The sequence below is a fragment of the Rhopalosiphum padi genome, chromosome 1, assembly GCF_020882245.1.
Source record: "Rhopalosiphum padi isolate XX-2018 chromosome 1, ASM2088224v1, whole genome shotgun sequence".
Taxonomy (NCBI): Eukaryota; Metazoa; Arthropoda; class Insecta; order Hemiptera; family Aphididae; genus Rhopalosiphum; species Rhopalosiphum padi.
Genome location: NC_083597.1, coordinates 77,084,829 through 77,100,216, shown reverse-complemented (window position 1 = coordinate 77,100,216; position 15,388 = coordinate 77,084,829). Strand labels below are relative to the sequence as shown.

Genomic DNA, 15,388 nt, shown 5'->3' with positions numbered 1-15,388 from the left:
GATATCAACTATGACGTAGTCTGTATTTTTGGTTGCCAGTCATCATGTAAATACGGCGTAGATATTTTTGTGCATATTATTGCCTATTGGACAATGCGGTTTAATATTATAATGATCATTTTTTTTTTCAAATTGTACTATTTGAATACAGAATTATAAGTAATGACTAATAGACAGTAGAATAGTGCATGACTAGGTATGTAGTAATCTTTGATCGATTATTTAGTTGAAAATTGTTTTTCACTTTAGATTTATAATGACTACAAAACAATAATTATATTGTTTTTCACTTTAGATTTATAATGACTACAAAACAATAATTATAACTGTCGAAAGTCGATATCATGAAATTTAAATTAGTAGTAACTGTTTATCTGTGCACAGTGTGCACTATAGTGGATTATACATTTATAAACTCTAAGTCCACGGTGGATTTTGCAAAGGAAAGTAGAGAAATTCGTAAGCCCAGCCCTCTGAGTGCGCACCTCAACAGTACTTATAACTTTATAAGTAGGCCAAGTAAGGTGAAGATATTTGTACACTTATATACTAGGAAATAACAAAGCTTGTAATTAATTCAAATATAATATGCAAATGTACAATAATCGTTTATAATAATACGTAATTTTATTGTAATCCAATAATGTACTATATATAATATATAGTTAAATATTTAAATCAGTGGAATTTCAAGTATGTAACGGAGTACGGATCCACGAAAACGGCCCTTTTCAGGGCCAACACATAACATAGAACATTTGCGTATTACGTGTAGATAGGCAACATATAGTACACCACGTCGACCAATCAGAGACAGGCACCACTTTAAAAGGCGATTACCGGGCACCAATATAAACAGCAAATAAATGAAAGACATTTATGGATAGAGGAGATCATCCCCGTCCCAATGATACCGATTCGACCTTTGTAGGACAAATACCGGCTGAACAACACAGGAAACCGTACAGGCAGCAAATCGGCCGCCCGGATAGGAGGTTTACGCTTCAGACAGACTCACTCACTCTTCATCCACTCTCCGAACTGAATTCAACAATCGGAAATTGAAGAATTGAAGACTCCAGACTCAGCGATTTGATTCGCATTTGTACGAATACCTACAAAAAATACAATATATATTTAATTTGATCTTCGATTAGATACTAGCTATTATAGTCTATTAACTATTTACAATTGCGTATACCGTATCACAATGATATAGATATAATGTAGTGAAAGGTACACGAGTACACAACATGTACCCTAGTGGCCTAGTACCCATCTCCTAATTTTTCCTTTATACGTGTACTCATGATAATCACGGTGTGCAACCTTGTAGATACACGTCAAAGTTTTAATACAATTATTTATTTAACATGAAATGTGTACCGTGTACGAGTCAAATAAAAAAAAATACAAATTATTTTACGAAGAAAATGTAGAAAAATAGACGGACAAGTGGTGGGAAGAAATCTCCCCAACTCATATTCTGCAGGCAATAATTTAGGCGTAGGTATACCCATGAATATTTTTAAGATATACATCTGTATGTATTTCATTTAAATTGTAACTGACCATTAAACCAATGTAATTATATAACCATTTATTTGACGTGTTTTGTGTGGGAATTTATCAAACCTCAATTAAGTATTAATAAACTATACTATTTTTTAATACCTTAATACTTTAAGTTATGAAGTAAAACTAAGAGTACATTTTTCCTTGTTTAAAAATAATTATTCGTATTTGAGAACGAGTAACGACGATAGAAGATAATAATTTAAATAGATTAACGTTATTAAATATTCATTGTAAAATTAATGCAAAAACAGAAGGCGCAATAAATTTGTTTACAAAACAACATTCTAGGCGTTTACAGTATTACTACCTGATACTCGTAGGTTTTAGAAGAATATACAATGTTTTTTTTATGTGTAAATATTTTTAATATTATACTAAACAGTAAACACCTATCTACTCAGCTAATCGCTATATTGTATACCTACTATTTAGTATTTTATTCATTAGGATGTTGATGTAGTATGTACTTACTACCAATACCTACACTTATTGTTCATTATGATCAGGCGCCGCATCCAGAAAGTGTTAACAGAAGGTGCTTGAAAAAAAAATGTTATATCTTTCTACTTTCTGTTTAATTTATTAGAGATAACTTTATTTTGTTGGTGTCCAAGCACCCATAGCCCACCCCCCACTAAATCCGCGCCTGATTATGATAAATTAATAATCAATTTATTAATTAATATCATTTTGAAAAATATTGCCCCGCCATCTCACATAAACAAAATCAAGGCCGTACCTAGGGGAGAGTTAACCGCCCCCCTCACCCACCGAAATTGTTTCGTGTTATATTACGTGGTTGTAAAATAACCTTTATAATATTATAATAAAATTAGAACACAATTTTTTAGCTTTAAAACCCCTCCCAAAATTAATTCCCAGTTACGGCCTTGAACAAAATCCTAGTTAAATGAATCTCTTTATAGTAGGTATTACCATTATTACCTAAGTTTTGTTGTACTATAAAGTTATTCAACTGTAGAATGTATGTCTGTACCTAGTTATAATTATAAACTTATATATATAATATACATGTTAATAATTTTTATTAATTACCTACGTTGCGTTTTCAACGATGAAACGTTTTTGTATTACTACACAAGCGAGCAAAAATGACGTCGTGGATGACGAGTCATACAACAAAAATAATATCAACATATATAAATATTAAAATAAAAATATCAAATATTCAATGATAATCATTAATCGCAACCATAGGGCATAGATATGTATCACGTATGACACATCGCAACTCACAAACATAAGTGTTCACTGTTCACTGTTCAGTGTCTACGAGTTATGACTCGCGCTTAGTCGCATGTTATCACTGATCAGAGAGCAGAGCTGATATTCAAAAAATTTTTAATTTTCATCGTTTTTCGTCCGAGTGAGGTCAAAGAACGCAGATTGAATCATTACAAAACATTTCACAACAGTTAATCTAACTGTTGAGATAACTCAACTTTCATTTCTTTCTCATCGTCAGTTGGTAAATAGTTGTCTTGAATATTATTTATCGCAAATTTACGACATTCGATTTTAATCGCTAACGACATCGATTTTTTTGAATTTTGTTTTGTACTTAATCTTACAGTCAGATTCTCGAAAATATGGCCGGTCAGAGCGAAACCGCCGAATTATACAGTCGCGTGAAAACTGCCACTGACAAGTTTTTTGCCACTTTGCGTGAAGCCAAAAATCTAGAGATCCAAGGCAAAACGAACGTGGTGAGTCCATCTTTGTTCTAATATTATTGAACTATACTTACTGGTATCGTTTATTTGTAGGCTTTGCTGGAGTATGAACAGTGTCTAAATATCATCGACAATGTCTACTCAGTTCCACTGACACGTCCTACCGACCTGAGTCTTGAATGGACAGAGGTTGAAAATATACTGCAATATTTGAAGACTGAAAAGTAAGAGTACACTATTATTACAATTCATATTGTGCTTTAAGTCTGTAACAACAATACAACATGTTTGTGTTTGTTTCAGAAAAGAGATTTTAAACCGTATTGTTGAGTTGCAAAGGGATAGTGGTTCAAATATGGCTGTAGACTGTAGACCTATGCAAAGTCCGCCATCATATCAAGAAGCCACACGTTCTGATGAAGAACAATCCAATATTTCTGAAACATTAGATCCTCCAGTTTCATACAATCAGTTATCAGCAATGCTCAGTGATTTACGTGTAGACATCGAGCAGAGTTCAATGGCAATCCTATTAATTAGCTGTGATAATTCGCAGGTATTTTTTATTGCTAACGATGGTCAAGTAACATCGCCATCAGAAAAATCAAATGTTAAAATATTTATGCTCGAAGGTAATTACATAATGAAATGTTCATGTTATTCAACTTAATAAAGATTATAACTTACTTAAAAATATAATATTACTTTTTTGTTTAGGTACAAATTCAGAAAACACACAGCGATATTTCCTTTGTATTGAAGATATTTACTATCCACTTGTTGCCAATAGTTCACCATGTCTTCGAACAGAATATGGGGCGTTTTTGTTTCCTGATATTGAAAACAGAAACTCAGCTATTGGTGTGTTAGTTCTTCCTGAACATTTGGAACTTTTCACTGATGTTTTAGAAGATATATTAAAAAAATCATTGAGAAAACAATCTGGAAAGGCCCGAGAAAAAGGTCATAACATTTCAGCCCACATTGTTAAAGGAGCTACTTTTATATCAAATGGATTAGTGAAGGGTGCTGAAAAAACATCAAATTTCATGAACAACTCTACTCCTGGTTTACTAAATTACATTAATCCTTCTCAAAGTGATACAAATGTTTGCTCTCCCATGAAAAAAGGAGTTAAAGTTGCTAAAAACGTGACAAGTACTGCTGCAGATGTAACATGCTATGTTGGTATGATATGATATAAGATTAACTTATTTAATTTTAAATTGATATTAACATGTTTTTATTTAGCTGGAAAAATAGGTACAGCATCATGTGTTGTTGGAAAATTCCTAGCTCCACATGTTCATAAAGGTGGAACAAAGATTTTGACAGGTGTTACTAATATGGACAAAAGTGAAGCTTCTGAGAAAATGACAAATGTATTTGATATAGCAGCAGGTGCTATTGAAGGCTTTAGCATCGTCTATGATGGACTTGAAAAATCTGGAATAATGCTGGGTAACAGTATTTCAAACAACACAGTGCTTATAGTTCATCATAAGTAAGCTAAATGTTAATATATTATAATAACAATGTTAGAAGTTTTTTAATTTGATAAAATATTTGATAGGTTCGGCAATCATGTTAGTGAAGTGACTCAGGATACATTTGAAACAGTTGGCCATGGATTACGATTCACTAGAAGTGTGAAAGAGTTTGGTCCAAAAAATATCATCAAATCTACTGTTAAAGAAACTGGACGTGCCATGATGGTACCAGAAAATGATTAAAATATTTTTTGTGACTAGTTCACCTAACCTATAAATATGAAGCCTTATTGAGATTAGAATTTTTAAAGCAAAATAATTTATTTCATACAAAAAGAATAGATATAATAGGTGTATTATTATAATTATTGTTTTTATGTTACATCTTAAATGACTAAGTTTGGATAAAACTTAGCAATTTATTGCTTATCAATCATATTAGTATAAGTACTATAAATTATATTATTAATACTTTATAGTTTATACAATGTTATACTGGATCTGAATTGTTAGAGATATTATTGTTGGTTATTGGTATATATTTTTATAAAATACATAAAATAATTTTTATAAAATAAATTTGTATTACTTTTTCCTTCAACATGATAACTTGACCATTATTTTTTATTATAGTAAATAATTATTGGTAACCAGGAAATACATGTTTTATTTTATTTGTAATATCATAAAAAATATGTTTAAATGGAAGACCAAACTTTAACTTAATATTTTTTAAATTATATTACAACTTAATAATATAATATAAATAACACAAGCTAATCACATTACAAGTAATTTTTTTTATGATAATTTATATTATTTTATAAACATTAATTATCATATGTTTAGTACTTTAATTAAATAACTAGATAATTTAGAAAGTTACAAAATTAATTTCAGTTTCATCTAAAACATACTACCTATATTTAAATTTAAAAATATTTTAATGCATTGAACCTTTGTCTTCTTTTAAAAGAAAATAAATATAAACATCTCCTTTAGGTGTCTTCACTAATTCTTTATATGAAATCATAAAAACAGCAGATAAACCATACAAAAACAATGGTATACCTGAAAAATGACATTATTTAATAATAATAAAGTGTCTAAAAAACCATTACATTAATAAGTAATAACATAATAGGTACATAAGTCAATACTAAAGGTTATTTTTCAAGTAATAAATTTCTAGAATATACCCATGTTGCAAATATTTAGTAAGAATGTTAAATAAATCATTTGTGTATGTTTGGTTGATGAAAAGGCTAAAAAGCATAAATCATCTTTAAATAGTAAAATTGATTAAATAAGTAAATTAAAAATACACGGAAAGAATGAAAATGACAGGTATTATTTATTAAAATATCAGTAGAATAATTTAATGCTTTAAGTTTGATTGATAAACATAGTCTTCAGGTAATAAATTTAATTTCAATTTTAAATCAAGGCATTTAATATTTACTTACGTAAAACTTACTCATGACCATTGAATGTTACCATGGTTACTTAATTGTTAAAGTTAAACAAAATATACAATATTGAATATTGCATTATGCTTATTATGGTGTATCAATAGAATACAATGAATAACTTCATAAAAGTAATACTTAAATTGAATAAAAACCTGTTGGACTTTTGATTCTTAAAAATAACTATAGTCTATAACATTGATATTGATTTATCACGTAATTATTAAGGTGTTAATATTCAAACTGTTGATTAAATCTGAAGACGACAAGAAATAACGTATTAGGTTTTATAATTTTTTTTTTTTTATATTTTTCCAAATCGTAAAATCACCGTATGTTAAGACCTAAAGTGTCCTAACCCATTTAGTTCTTATAAGTTTAAACTGTCGCTTGCTCACCCAAGTTGATGATTTTTAAAACACTAAACAATCGGTCATCTATTCGCAGATCTTTGTACGGTCTTTTGGTGCAATGGTACTTTATATACGGGAAACAGCCGGAGCGTAAAACGTGATAGTTCGAGTCACCAGTTTTCCAATTGAAGTGAGACCGACCTCGTTGGTCGTCGATTACCGAGGTGTATTTGACAAAAAATGATGTCCACGGTGGCTCATTAGTTTGTCGCAAATAATTCGTGAGAACGGTCGAGGCAAGAGGGAGCCGATGTCGACCGAAAAGTCTTTGCAAAATATTCGACATTGTCTGTTGTTTCGAAATCTCGAGATTCGAATAGACTATAGAGTAATAGACAAAAAGATGATAAACTGATAACTGATGATAAGTGTGATAGTGTGATAAATAAACTCGGTGAGGCAGAAACATGAATAAAAATCGATAAGACTGTCGAACCCGGAACTACGATTTAAATAATAAATAAATCGTGTGTCGAACTATTTATTCGCATTCGCCTGTCCACATGACAAGGTTATTAACTTTTATACGTTACCACATGATGTCGTAATTAGTAGCTTGCTAGTAAATAGGTAACAGTAAGTTTAGAATTTTTGATCTTCAGTCCTCGGGAGACAGATTTTTAACATGTGCCATACTGCCATTGTCTTTTTTTGTACTTAGTTTTCAGTTTTCTCTGACGACGCTTTTTCTGAATATCGTTCAATTAATGCCGGAGTACCCCAAGGAAGAATCCTCGCACCAACTCTGTACATCTACACCTCAAATATTCCACATAACGATGCCACAACTCTTGGAACTTTTGCAGACTATACGGATATAATAGCCTCTGATCAAAATCCGTACACAGCATCCCTTCACCTCCAGAACCATCTTAATGAATTACAAAGTTGGTTTATTAAATGGAAAATAAAACTAAATGAATCGAAATAATTCACATAACTTTTTACATTACGTCCCCGAGATTGCCCTTTAGTTTACATCAACAATAGAGAAATACCATCACCTGCTCAGTCAGTAAAATATCTCGGAATGTACCTAGATATAGACACCTCACATGGGCAACCCATATAAAAACAAATAGGAAATCACTTAACCAGAGACTACACCAACTATGACCTTACCTTATTAACCCTTATTAAAATCAAAACTACCTCTTGAAAAAAATATATTAATTTACAAGCTGCTTCTCTTTCTCTTGGCTTTTTTTAAATTCACTTCTGGGGAGCTTCCAACAACTCAAATATAAAAATCATACAGGCATTCCAATCAATATCCCTCAAAACAATAACCATACCCTATCATAGTTCGTAAATAATCAAACCCTACACAATTACCTAAAAATAATGAGCATCCCTGGTCAAGCCACTAAATTATATAAAAAATTCCACATAAAATTGCATCACTCATCATATCAAACCATTCAAACCCCAAACAATTTTATTGTTGCTTCTGTGGTAAATAGTTTACTCTATAGGACTACAGTCTATGCTCCAGCCAAATATTTAGCTCTATTATAAGACCCGAACCCTACTTATAACAATTATACGTTTATACCTTATTAGTTATTACTTTATAGTCTGTACTTTCATAAGCATGATGTGAATATTATTTTAAATTACGTTTTAAAATAATTAATAAATTACCTAACGTTTCGGCGAAGCAAACGGTCCTTCAATTAGGGAAGTAAATTCAATGAAAAAACAGAAGCCCCTAATTTTGGATTCTGAACGAAGCGATGTGTATTGATTTTATCATGATATTTTTTTTCGTGTTCGTAGTTAGTACACATCAGTCGTTGATAAAATGTTTTGATTCTCAAAAAAATGGGGTTGGTTTAGGATAACTGAATAGTGTATACCAATTTGGATCTAGTTTGTACTTTAAAGAGGTCAAACTTTAAAATTCTCAGAAAACAAATAAAAAATTAAGCAAAATGGAAATTTTTATGCAACTATAATTGTAGACAAAATCAATTTTTTTTTTTTTATTTAACCCAAAAACAACTAAACGTAGTCGTATAGATAAAATGTTTAAAATATTGAAAATTTAATACAAAAATTCTCGTAAATTGTTAAGTTTTCAATTAAAAAATATAGAATATCTATGGTCACATTCAATATTCACCCATAAAATAATTATTTTTCTTCAAACAATTTTTGATATTTTATTATATTTCAAACAAAAATAATGTAATGTAAAAATTACAAAATTATCTTTCATTCAAAACACTCTTTATGAGTTATTTATAAACATGAAAATTTTTTAATTTTTTCTATAAGTGTCAATAAATAATTATTTACAGGGTCAACATTTTTGAAAATTTAATTTAAGATCTTACAAGTGATTCTTATATTTATAAAAAAATAATAAAAATACAAAACTAATTACAATTTATTTTATATGAATTTGAAGTAAAAATTTTGGCGGATCATGAAAATCGTAAAAAATTGCAAACTATTTGGTTATTACTTCATAAACATTTTTTTTTGATACCTAAGTTTTGAAAATGTAATACAAAATTCTTTATAGGTAGTAAATCATAAAATCTACATGAAGAATTGAAGACTATTATTTTTTACAGACATTTTAAGTTCCAATACGGACGAAGTTAATTATTTAAACGATTATTTGTTAGAATTTAAAAATATTAGGTATTCTTGGGATCTTAAAGTTTTATGTATTTTAATATTTTATATTACTATGAATTTTTCTATACGCAATAACATTTTTGATTTATTTTAAAATATTATCTATTTATAGATACCTACTATGAATCTATTTTTACTGTTTTACGGTACTTCAGAAAGAAGTTATAAAAATTTTTTAATAAATATTTTTAATATCTCTGTAATTAATGGAAAACCTTTTGAATGTCATTTAGTTTTATGTATTCTATTTTTGATTCTAATTTGTCAGGTACTGAATTATTAATATATTTTTTATTTTACTATTTTAGAATATAAATAGAATAATAATTTAATTGATAATGCCTAATACATGCACGAAAATTACAATTTTGTACCTGTTTATAATTTTATATATTATATTATATATTTCAATGATTTTCTGGTGGTGCAAAAACATAGGTTAAGTTAAAATAGATACAAATAGACGATTATTGCAGTAAAATTGATCGATTGTCCATTAGTTATATTAAAGTAATAGTTATATTGAATTAAAATTTAATACACCTAGACTGGCTAGACTATTATAGACTATAGTGATCCATCCACTCGATACCTACCTAATGTACAGGCGTACAGCAGTCAGCAGAGCGGTACCCACTTTATTACCTTTTTTTAGGTAAAGTCTTGTGATCATAACAAGCAAAATAACTCCTTCCCTCAGTCCCTCACATTGTTCAATAATCACATAATATTTAATAGGGATGTTGCATACTTGCATGTCTATGAATATTATTAATAATATATAAATACTAATAACATAGAACAAGAATAAATTATGTGGATGTAAATTTCAAAACTGGGGATGCTAAATAGGTGACCCTCTCGCCAAATCGCACCTATGCGTCGGACGACTCGGAACTGTTCAACCCATAGAAAATAAATATTAACTGGCGAATGACGAGTGACGACCGTCATTTAATGACGGACAACCTTGCGAACAGAACTACAGTAGCTGTATTGTTGCGATTAATGACTGCGCGTCTAGCTGCGCCCATGATAAAATATATTTTATATATTTAAACTTAAAAAGTTTAAAGTAGGAAATTAAATATACTTTAATATTATTTAATCAAAAGGCTACCTATTTTGACGTGCGTGAATGCGCCCACACAGCGCACCACCGACGACGACGGTTCCAGTTTGGCAACAAAGTGGATATCAATATAATATATTTACCATAGTCCATAATTATAATAATAACATAGTACAGTAACTGTTTGGCGTTTACTGTACTATAATATACTTATTACTTACTACTAACTGTTAGAGTAGTCCACCTTGATTACAAACAATAACAAAGTAACAAAAACAACCGTTGCCCTCTCCTCCGCGACGACGTCCGCCAACCACTGCTGGTACGTCCACTGCCCGCACATCTACGCCGTGTTTATGTTCCGTCAGCTGATTACCGACAACCATAGACTGATTACGCGACCGAGTTGTATAATATATTATATACGTATGCTATACATATGCTCGCCGTAGTAGTAGTTGGTGAGTGTTGGTGTTCTTCAATAGGCTATTTCGCAGTTAGCAGCAGCTGATTTATTTATACTTGATAGAATTGTATAAAATACGCTCGGTTAGTGTTCATTAATTCTTGCGCTGTTGTAATTATAATCGCTCCGTCGTCTAAAGGCCAATCGGGATTTGCACAATTTTTTTTTCACAATTAATTTTTGTTGTCGGCCAAACGAACATTGACGGCTATGCGCCTATGCCATTGCCATAACTCTCTCTCCCGGAGACGGACGTCTTTCTAGCACAGTCGTAGCTCGATATTATAGTGTTAGCGTTTATGATTTATTTTATTTACCTTCAGTATTGGGTAATTTAGACGCAAGAGAAAAATGTTAACGCTGGACGTAGTGCCCGAGAGGTCTCTGGGATGTGAACAATGGGAATTCGTACTGGGTAAGTATTCACAATAATATTGTATTAGTTTTATCCAGTTCACCACTCACCACAGTCCTCTAAAACCGCCGAGGATTGATATTTGCTCACAGATCTTTGACGGTTAATTATTTAATGAGTTTATGATTTATTTAAACTATTTATTGTAAATTTTTAAAACAATTACCTGCCTTTGTGTTTAATTTTTCCAAAACTAGAATTTGAATAAAGTATACCATTTAGAAGGTAATAATTGAACAAAAGACTGTCTACATAGTATTACATTACAATTTGTCGACAAAGAAATATTTATATATCACTACTGGAAGACTAAATTATTCAATAAATTTTAGAAAAAAATATTTGTTTATACAAATACAATAATAGGTATTAATTATTATTTTAATTGTCAATAGATTTATTAAATATTTAAATATTTTATTGGCATTTAAGTTAAATTAAGTGATACAACTGCTTAGAATTAATTGTTTGTTTTTAACATTTAAATTATTATATTTTGTTTTATTTTAAAAATTTGGAATCTAATAGATTTTAATAAATAAAGTATGGGTTTAATTTTAATATATAATAATTAATAAATCATAAGAAAAAAATTATTAGATTTAAAAAACATGATAATAAAATAACTATCTCAATTTGTATTTGATATTAGGTATGCATTTTTGTCAAGCTGTAGCAATAATTCAGTCTCAAGTTGGCATTATAAAAGGGGTTCAAGTTTTGTATAGTGATAAGGTAACTAATTTCTATTAATTTTATAATTTAACTTTTATAATATATTCTTAAAATTGTACAGAACCCTTTAGATATTGATCTCATATTAGACCTTCCTCAAGATGGTATTCGATTTATATTTCATCCTGTATTTCAACGTTTAAAGGTAGACTAATCAATTATGTCTTAAAAATATAACATTAGCCAATTTAGCGTTATAATTTTTGCAGATGATTGAAATTGTTAACCTGAAAAATATTAAGCTAAAATATTGGCAAGTATTCAACAGCACCCATAGTTATAAATATTTATGTTCGATTCATAAACACCATTATTAATTTTCTTTCATTATATCTTATTTAATTTTATTATTTTTTTAGTGGTATGGTGTTTAATGCTCCAGAAGTGATGCCCACCATTCAACAAGTTGAACATACTTTTGGTGCTACTCATCCTGGTGTTTTTGATGCTGAAAAACAAACATTTACATTAAACTTTAGAGGGATTTCATTTTGTTTTAACGTAGATTCAAAATTTCAAGTATAATTAATATTTTTAATTTTATTATTTTAACAAATGCTTACACTATTATTAACATTGTTATTTTGTTTTTTAAGGCTGGCAGTGCTCAGTGTGGACTTGGATCTTTGCAATTTGCTAGTGGAACATCCCCAAATGTCAGTCGTGTTATTATATTTTCGGGGAGTCCACTTCCTGGTCAAGATATTTTAAATATTCCATCACATCCTTTATCTTGCTACAAAGGGTTGTCTTATTTAGAACGATTAGAGGTGCAAAGAGATCTTAAAAATACCAAAGGATTTATGATACAATTATACTTGGAAGGTTCTGGTAATGTTAAAAAAAAATATTTATTTGAATAGTCATTAATTTGAAATTAACTTATTTATCTAGGTTCAAACCGTGGTCGTAAAGTCACTTATAATCGTGAAGTTAATTTTGGAATGTCATGCCAAGATGTTACTTCTATGTTAGGTACCCCTTCACAGGTTTTTTATAAATCTGAGGACAAAATGAAAATACATTCACCAAATGTTCATAGACACATATCTGTTCCCAGAAGATCAGATTACTTTTTCAATTATTTTACCTTGGGATTTGTTAGTATCTATTTAGTATGATACTTTTAATTTAAAAGATTTATTTAATATTTATGAAAAAATTCACAGGATATTCTTTTTGATGCCAAAACGCACAAGATTAAAAAATTTATAGTTCATACCAATTTTCCTGGTCATTATAATTTCAATATGTAAGTATTTAAATTTAAAAATATTTTATTTGTGATGTAACTATTGGTGATTTTTTTTTTTATATAGATATCATAGATGTGAATTCTACATTGCTTTAACTTCAGAGAAATCAAAATACAATCTTTCTAATGATTGTAAAAAGTATGATAAAAAACCAAAGCCAATTATTGTGAATACATTTACTAAATGGGACGAGATATCTGAAAGATTAAAGCATAGTGAAAGACCTGTTGTATTAAATCGTGGATCATCTGAAAACTCTACCAATCCATTTGGATCAACGTTTTGTTATGGTTACCAAGATATGGTGTTTGAAGTAATGCAAAATCAGCATATTGCTTCCATAACATTTTATAAAAATGACATTGAAGATGATGTATGACGAAAATTAGTCGCCACATCTTACCCAGTGGCCTTAATGTGTTTTTTTAATCAATCAGTCTCGTACCATGAATAACAGTATTTAAAAATTTAAAAAAAATTTTTGCATACCTAATCAATGTACAAAAAAAAAATCATTATATACTTATTATACCTATATGTATATACACATAAGGTATATTTAATTTTTGACTAAAACATAATTTGTATGGTCCTATACAATTAGTTATTAAGTATGAAGTCAAGTTTCATAAAAAAAAAAGTGTTAAGTTTTTCCAAATTCTTTGGGGGAAAAAAATCGTGTTCAGGTAGTTTTAATTTAAAATATTATTTTGTGTATATACATAGCAATATATTATTCTTGCTATAAATATTTGTCTAAAGTGTTCTTAATATTATATTTATTTAAACATGTTAACACATATTGTGCAGATATTTTAATGTATTAAAATCATATTTATTTATTTATATAGAAACTTGACAATTTTAATTACCACTGTCTAATTTACTTAGTTAATAATTATTTTCTATCTATTAATTTTATTTTAATATTTATTAATTTAGTTATAACTACTTAATTAGATAATTTAATATAAATTTTAAAAAGTGCGATGTATGATCTCAAATAAAATGTCACATGAAAATATTTTTTATTAGTAAATGCAGCAAGTCCCATATATTTTGACTCATGTACAAATAAACTAATTAAGTGATCTACATCATATATTTACAGACTTATATTTATGTATTTTAAATGTCCCAAATTATTTATTGTATTTGAATTTAGATTACATTTGTGTATCTAAAATTCTAAACCATGGTCCCAAAATCTCTTAATATATCAACATTTTGTAATAGCAATAGTACTTGTAATTCAATTGTATAAGTTTTAAATTTACTTATATAAGTATATATTTTATTTTTTTTTTTCGTCAAATAGCTATTATTTTTAAATTTATAAGTTATTAGATAAACATTTTGTAAGACTTAAAATATGAACTATTCCAGAATCCGTTACCACAATACAGAGTATTTTTGATGTTTATAAATAATACGTTATATTATTGAATTTTAACTTATTACTTGCTTAGATTTATTTCTAGTAAAAAATCAGCGGCGTTATTGAGGTGGGTCATCCATACTCATACTACATTGGTAGTATTGGATAGCATTCCATGTAATTCTCAGTAAGGTATGAGAGGTACTAAGACTTTATAAAATAACATATTATTTTAATGTTACCTTCAAATTCAAGGAAAAATTCTTAAAAAAAAAATAGTTGTTTTTAAAAAATATTTTTCAAAAGCAATCAACATCAGTAGATTATCAACTTATTACCTCAATTAATACCAATTAAGGTGTTATAAATAATTAAGTAAAAATCATAAAAGCCAAGTTCTCAATGTGTTGCGCTATTACCTATGTATAAAATAAATAATCATTGTAAGATGAAGTGTGAGCATCATATATTTGTAATCACACACGTCACTTAGATCAATATAAATATATAATTTAATACAGTGGTGTCAAAGTCTATGTTAAGGTTGGACATTTTGAAAAATAAAAATAATACTTTATTATGAGTAAATATATTTTTACCCCCTTCCCTCAAATTGAATATTCTTTTTTTTTTCAGCAATTGAAGCTGTGAAATTTTGAAATTGTCCAACCACATTTTAAAAACTTCGGAGTCACTAATTTAATGTATTAATTTTTTAATAAAATTAGCTCATGCTAGAAAAATAAATATTCCAAGAACATAGGTATATTCTA

General features: G+C 28.7%; 3 protein-coding genes and 1 long non-coding RNA gene across 4 annotated transcripts; 2 read left to right on the top strand and 2 right to left on the bottom strand.

The window, feature by feature from the left end:
• Positions 1-566: 566 nt before the first annotated feature.
• On the bottom strand, positions 567-3,484 carry LOC132918244 (uncharacterized). Its single transcript, XR_009660429.1, has 2 exons — positions 3,347-3,484; positions 567-1,115 (listed from the first exon to the last, which is right to left on the bottom strand). It is a non-coding gene; the product is annotated as an uncharacterized LOC132918244 (long non-coding RNA).
• Positions 2,799-5,341, top strand: LOC132918240 (protein spartin). The gene is made up of 7 exons (XM_060979373.1): positions 2,799-3,067; positions 3,173-3,305; positions 3,366-3,496; positions 3,576-3,904; positions 3,990-4,460; positions 4,524-4,776; positions 4,846-5,341. Exons 2-7 carry the CDS (start codon positions 3,189-3,191, stop codon positions 5,003-5,005), a joined length of 1,461 nt encoding a protein of 486 aa, XP_060835356.1. The 5' UTR covers positions 2,799-3,067; positions 3,173-3,188; the 3' UTR covers positions 5,006-5,341.
• Positions 5,342-5,420: 79 nt separating this feature from the next.
• LOC132918243 (uncharacterized protein C15orf61 homolog) lies at positions 5,421-7,770 on the bottom strand. Its single transcript, XM_060979375.1, has 2 exons — positions 6,630-7,770; positions 5,421-5,833 (listed from the first exon to the last, which is right to left on the bottom strand). Exons 1-2 carry the CDS (start codon positions 7,051-7,053, stop codon positions 5,706-5,708), a joined length of 552 nt encoding a protein of 183 aa, XP_060835358.1. The 5' UTR covers positions 7,054-7,770; the 3' UTR covers positions 5,421-5,705.
• Positions 7,771-10,791: 3,021 nt separating this feature from the next.
• LOC132918241 (PHAF1 protein CG7083) lies at positions 10,792-15,195 on the top strand. The gene is made up of 9 exons (XM_060979374.1): positions 10,792-11,246; positions 11,899-11,981; positions 12,043-12,126; positions 12,191-12,234; positions 12,341-12,500; positions 12,578-12,812; positions 12,876-13,081; positions 13,151-13,233; positions 13,301-15,195. The coding sequence occupies exons 1-9, from the start codon at positions 11,183-11,185 to the stop codon at positions 13,614-13,616; spliced, it is 1,275 nt and encodes a 424-aa protein (XP_060835357.1). The 5' UTR covers positions 10,792-11,182; the 3' UTR covers positions 13,617-15,195.
• The last annotated feature ends 193 nt before the right edge of the window (positions 15,196-15,388 follow it).

What these genes read in the sequence shown, in the direction of transcription:
- LOC132918240 (XM_060979373.1), top strand. Translation starts at nt 3,189, where the DNA reads ATGGCCGGTCAGAGCGAAACCGCCGAATTATACAGTCGCGTGAAAACT. An exon ending in TCCAAGGCAAAACGAACGTG is followed by an intron (nt 3,306 to 3,365) that starts GTGAGTCCATCT and finishes GTTTATTTGTAG; the next exon opens with GCTTTGCTGGAGTATGAACA. An exon ending in CAATATTTGAAGACTGAAAA is followed by an intron (nt 3,497 to 3,575) that starts GTAAGAGTACAC and finishes TGTTTGTTTCAG; the next exon opens with AAAAGAGATTTTAAACCGTA.
- LOC132918241 (XM_060979374.1), top strand. Translation starts at nt 11,183, where the DNA reads ATGTTAACGCTGGACGTAGTGCCCGAGAGGTCTCTGGGATGTGAACAA. An exon ending in ATTATACTTGGAAGGTTCTG is followed by an intron (nt 12,813 to 12,875) that starts GTAATGTTAAAA and finishes TTATTTATCTAG; the next exon opens with GTTCAAACCGTGGTCGTAAA. An exon ending in ATTATTTTACCTTGGGATTT is followed by an intron (nt 13,082 to 13,150) that starts GTTAGTATCTAT and finishes AAAAATTCACAG; the next exon opens with GATATTCTTTTTGATGCCAA.
- LOC132918243 (XM_060979375.1), bottom strand. Translation starts at nt 7,053, where the DNA reads ATGTTTCTGCCTCACCGAGTTTATTTATCACACTATCACACTTATCAT. An exon ending in TTTAAAAATCATCAACTTGG is followed by an intron (nt 5,834 to 6,629) that starts GTGAGCAAGCGA and finishes GTCATTTTTCAG; the next exon opens with GTATACCATTGTTTTTGTAT.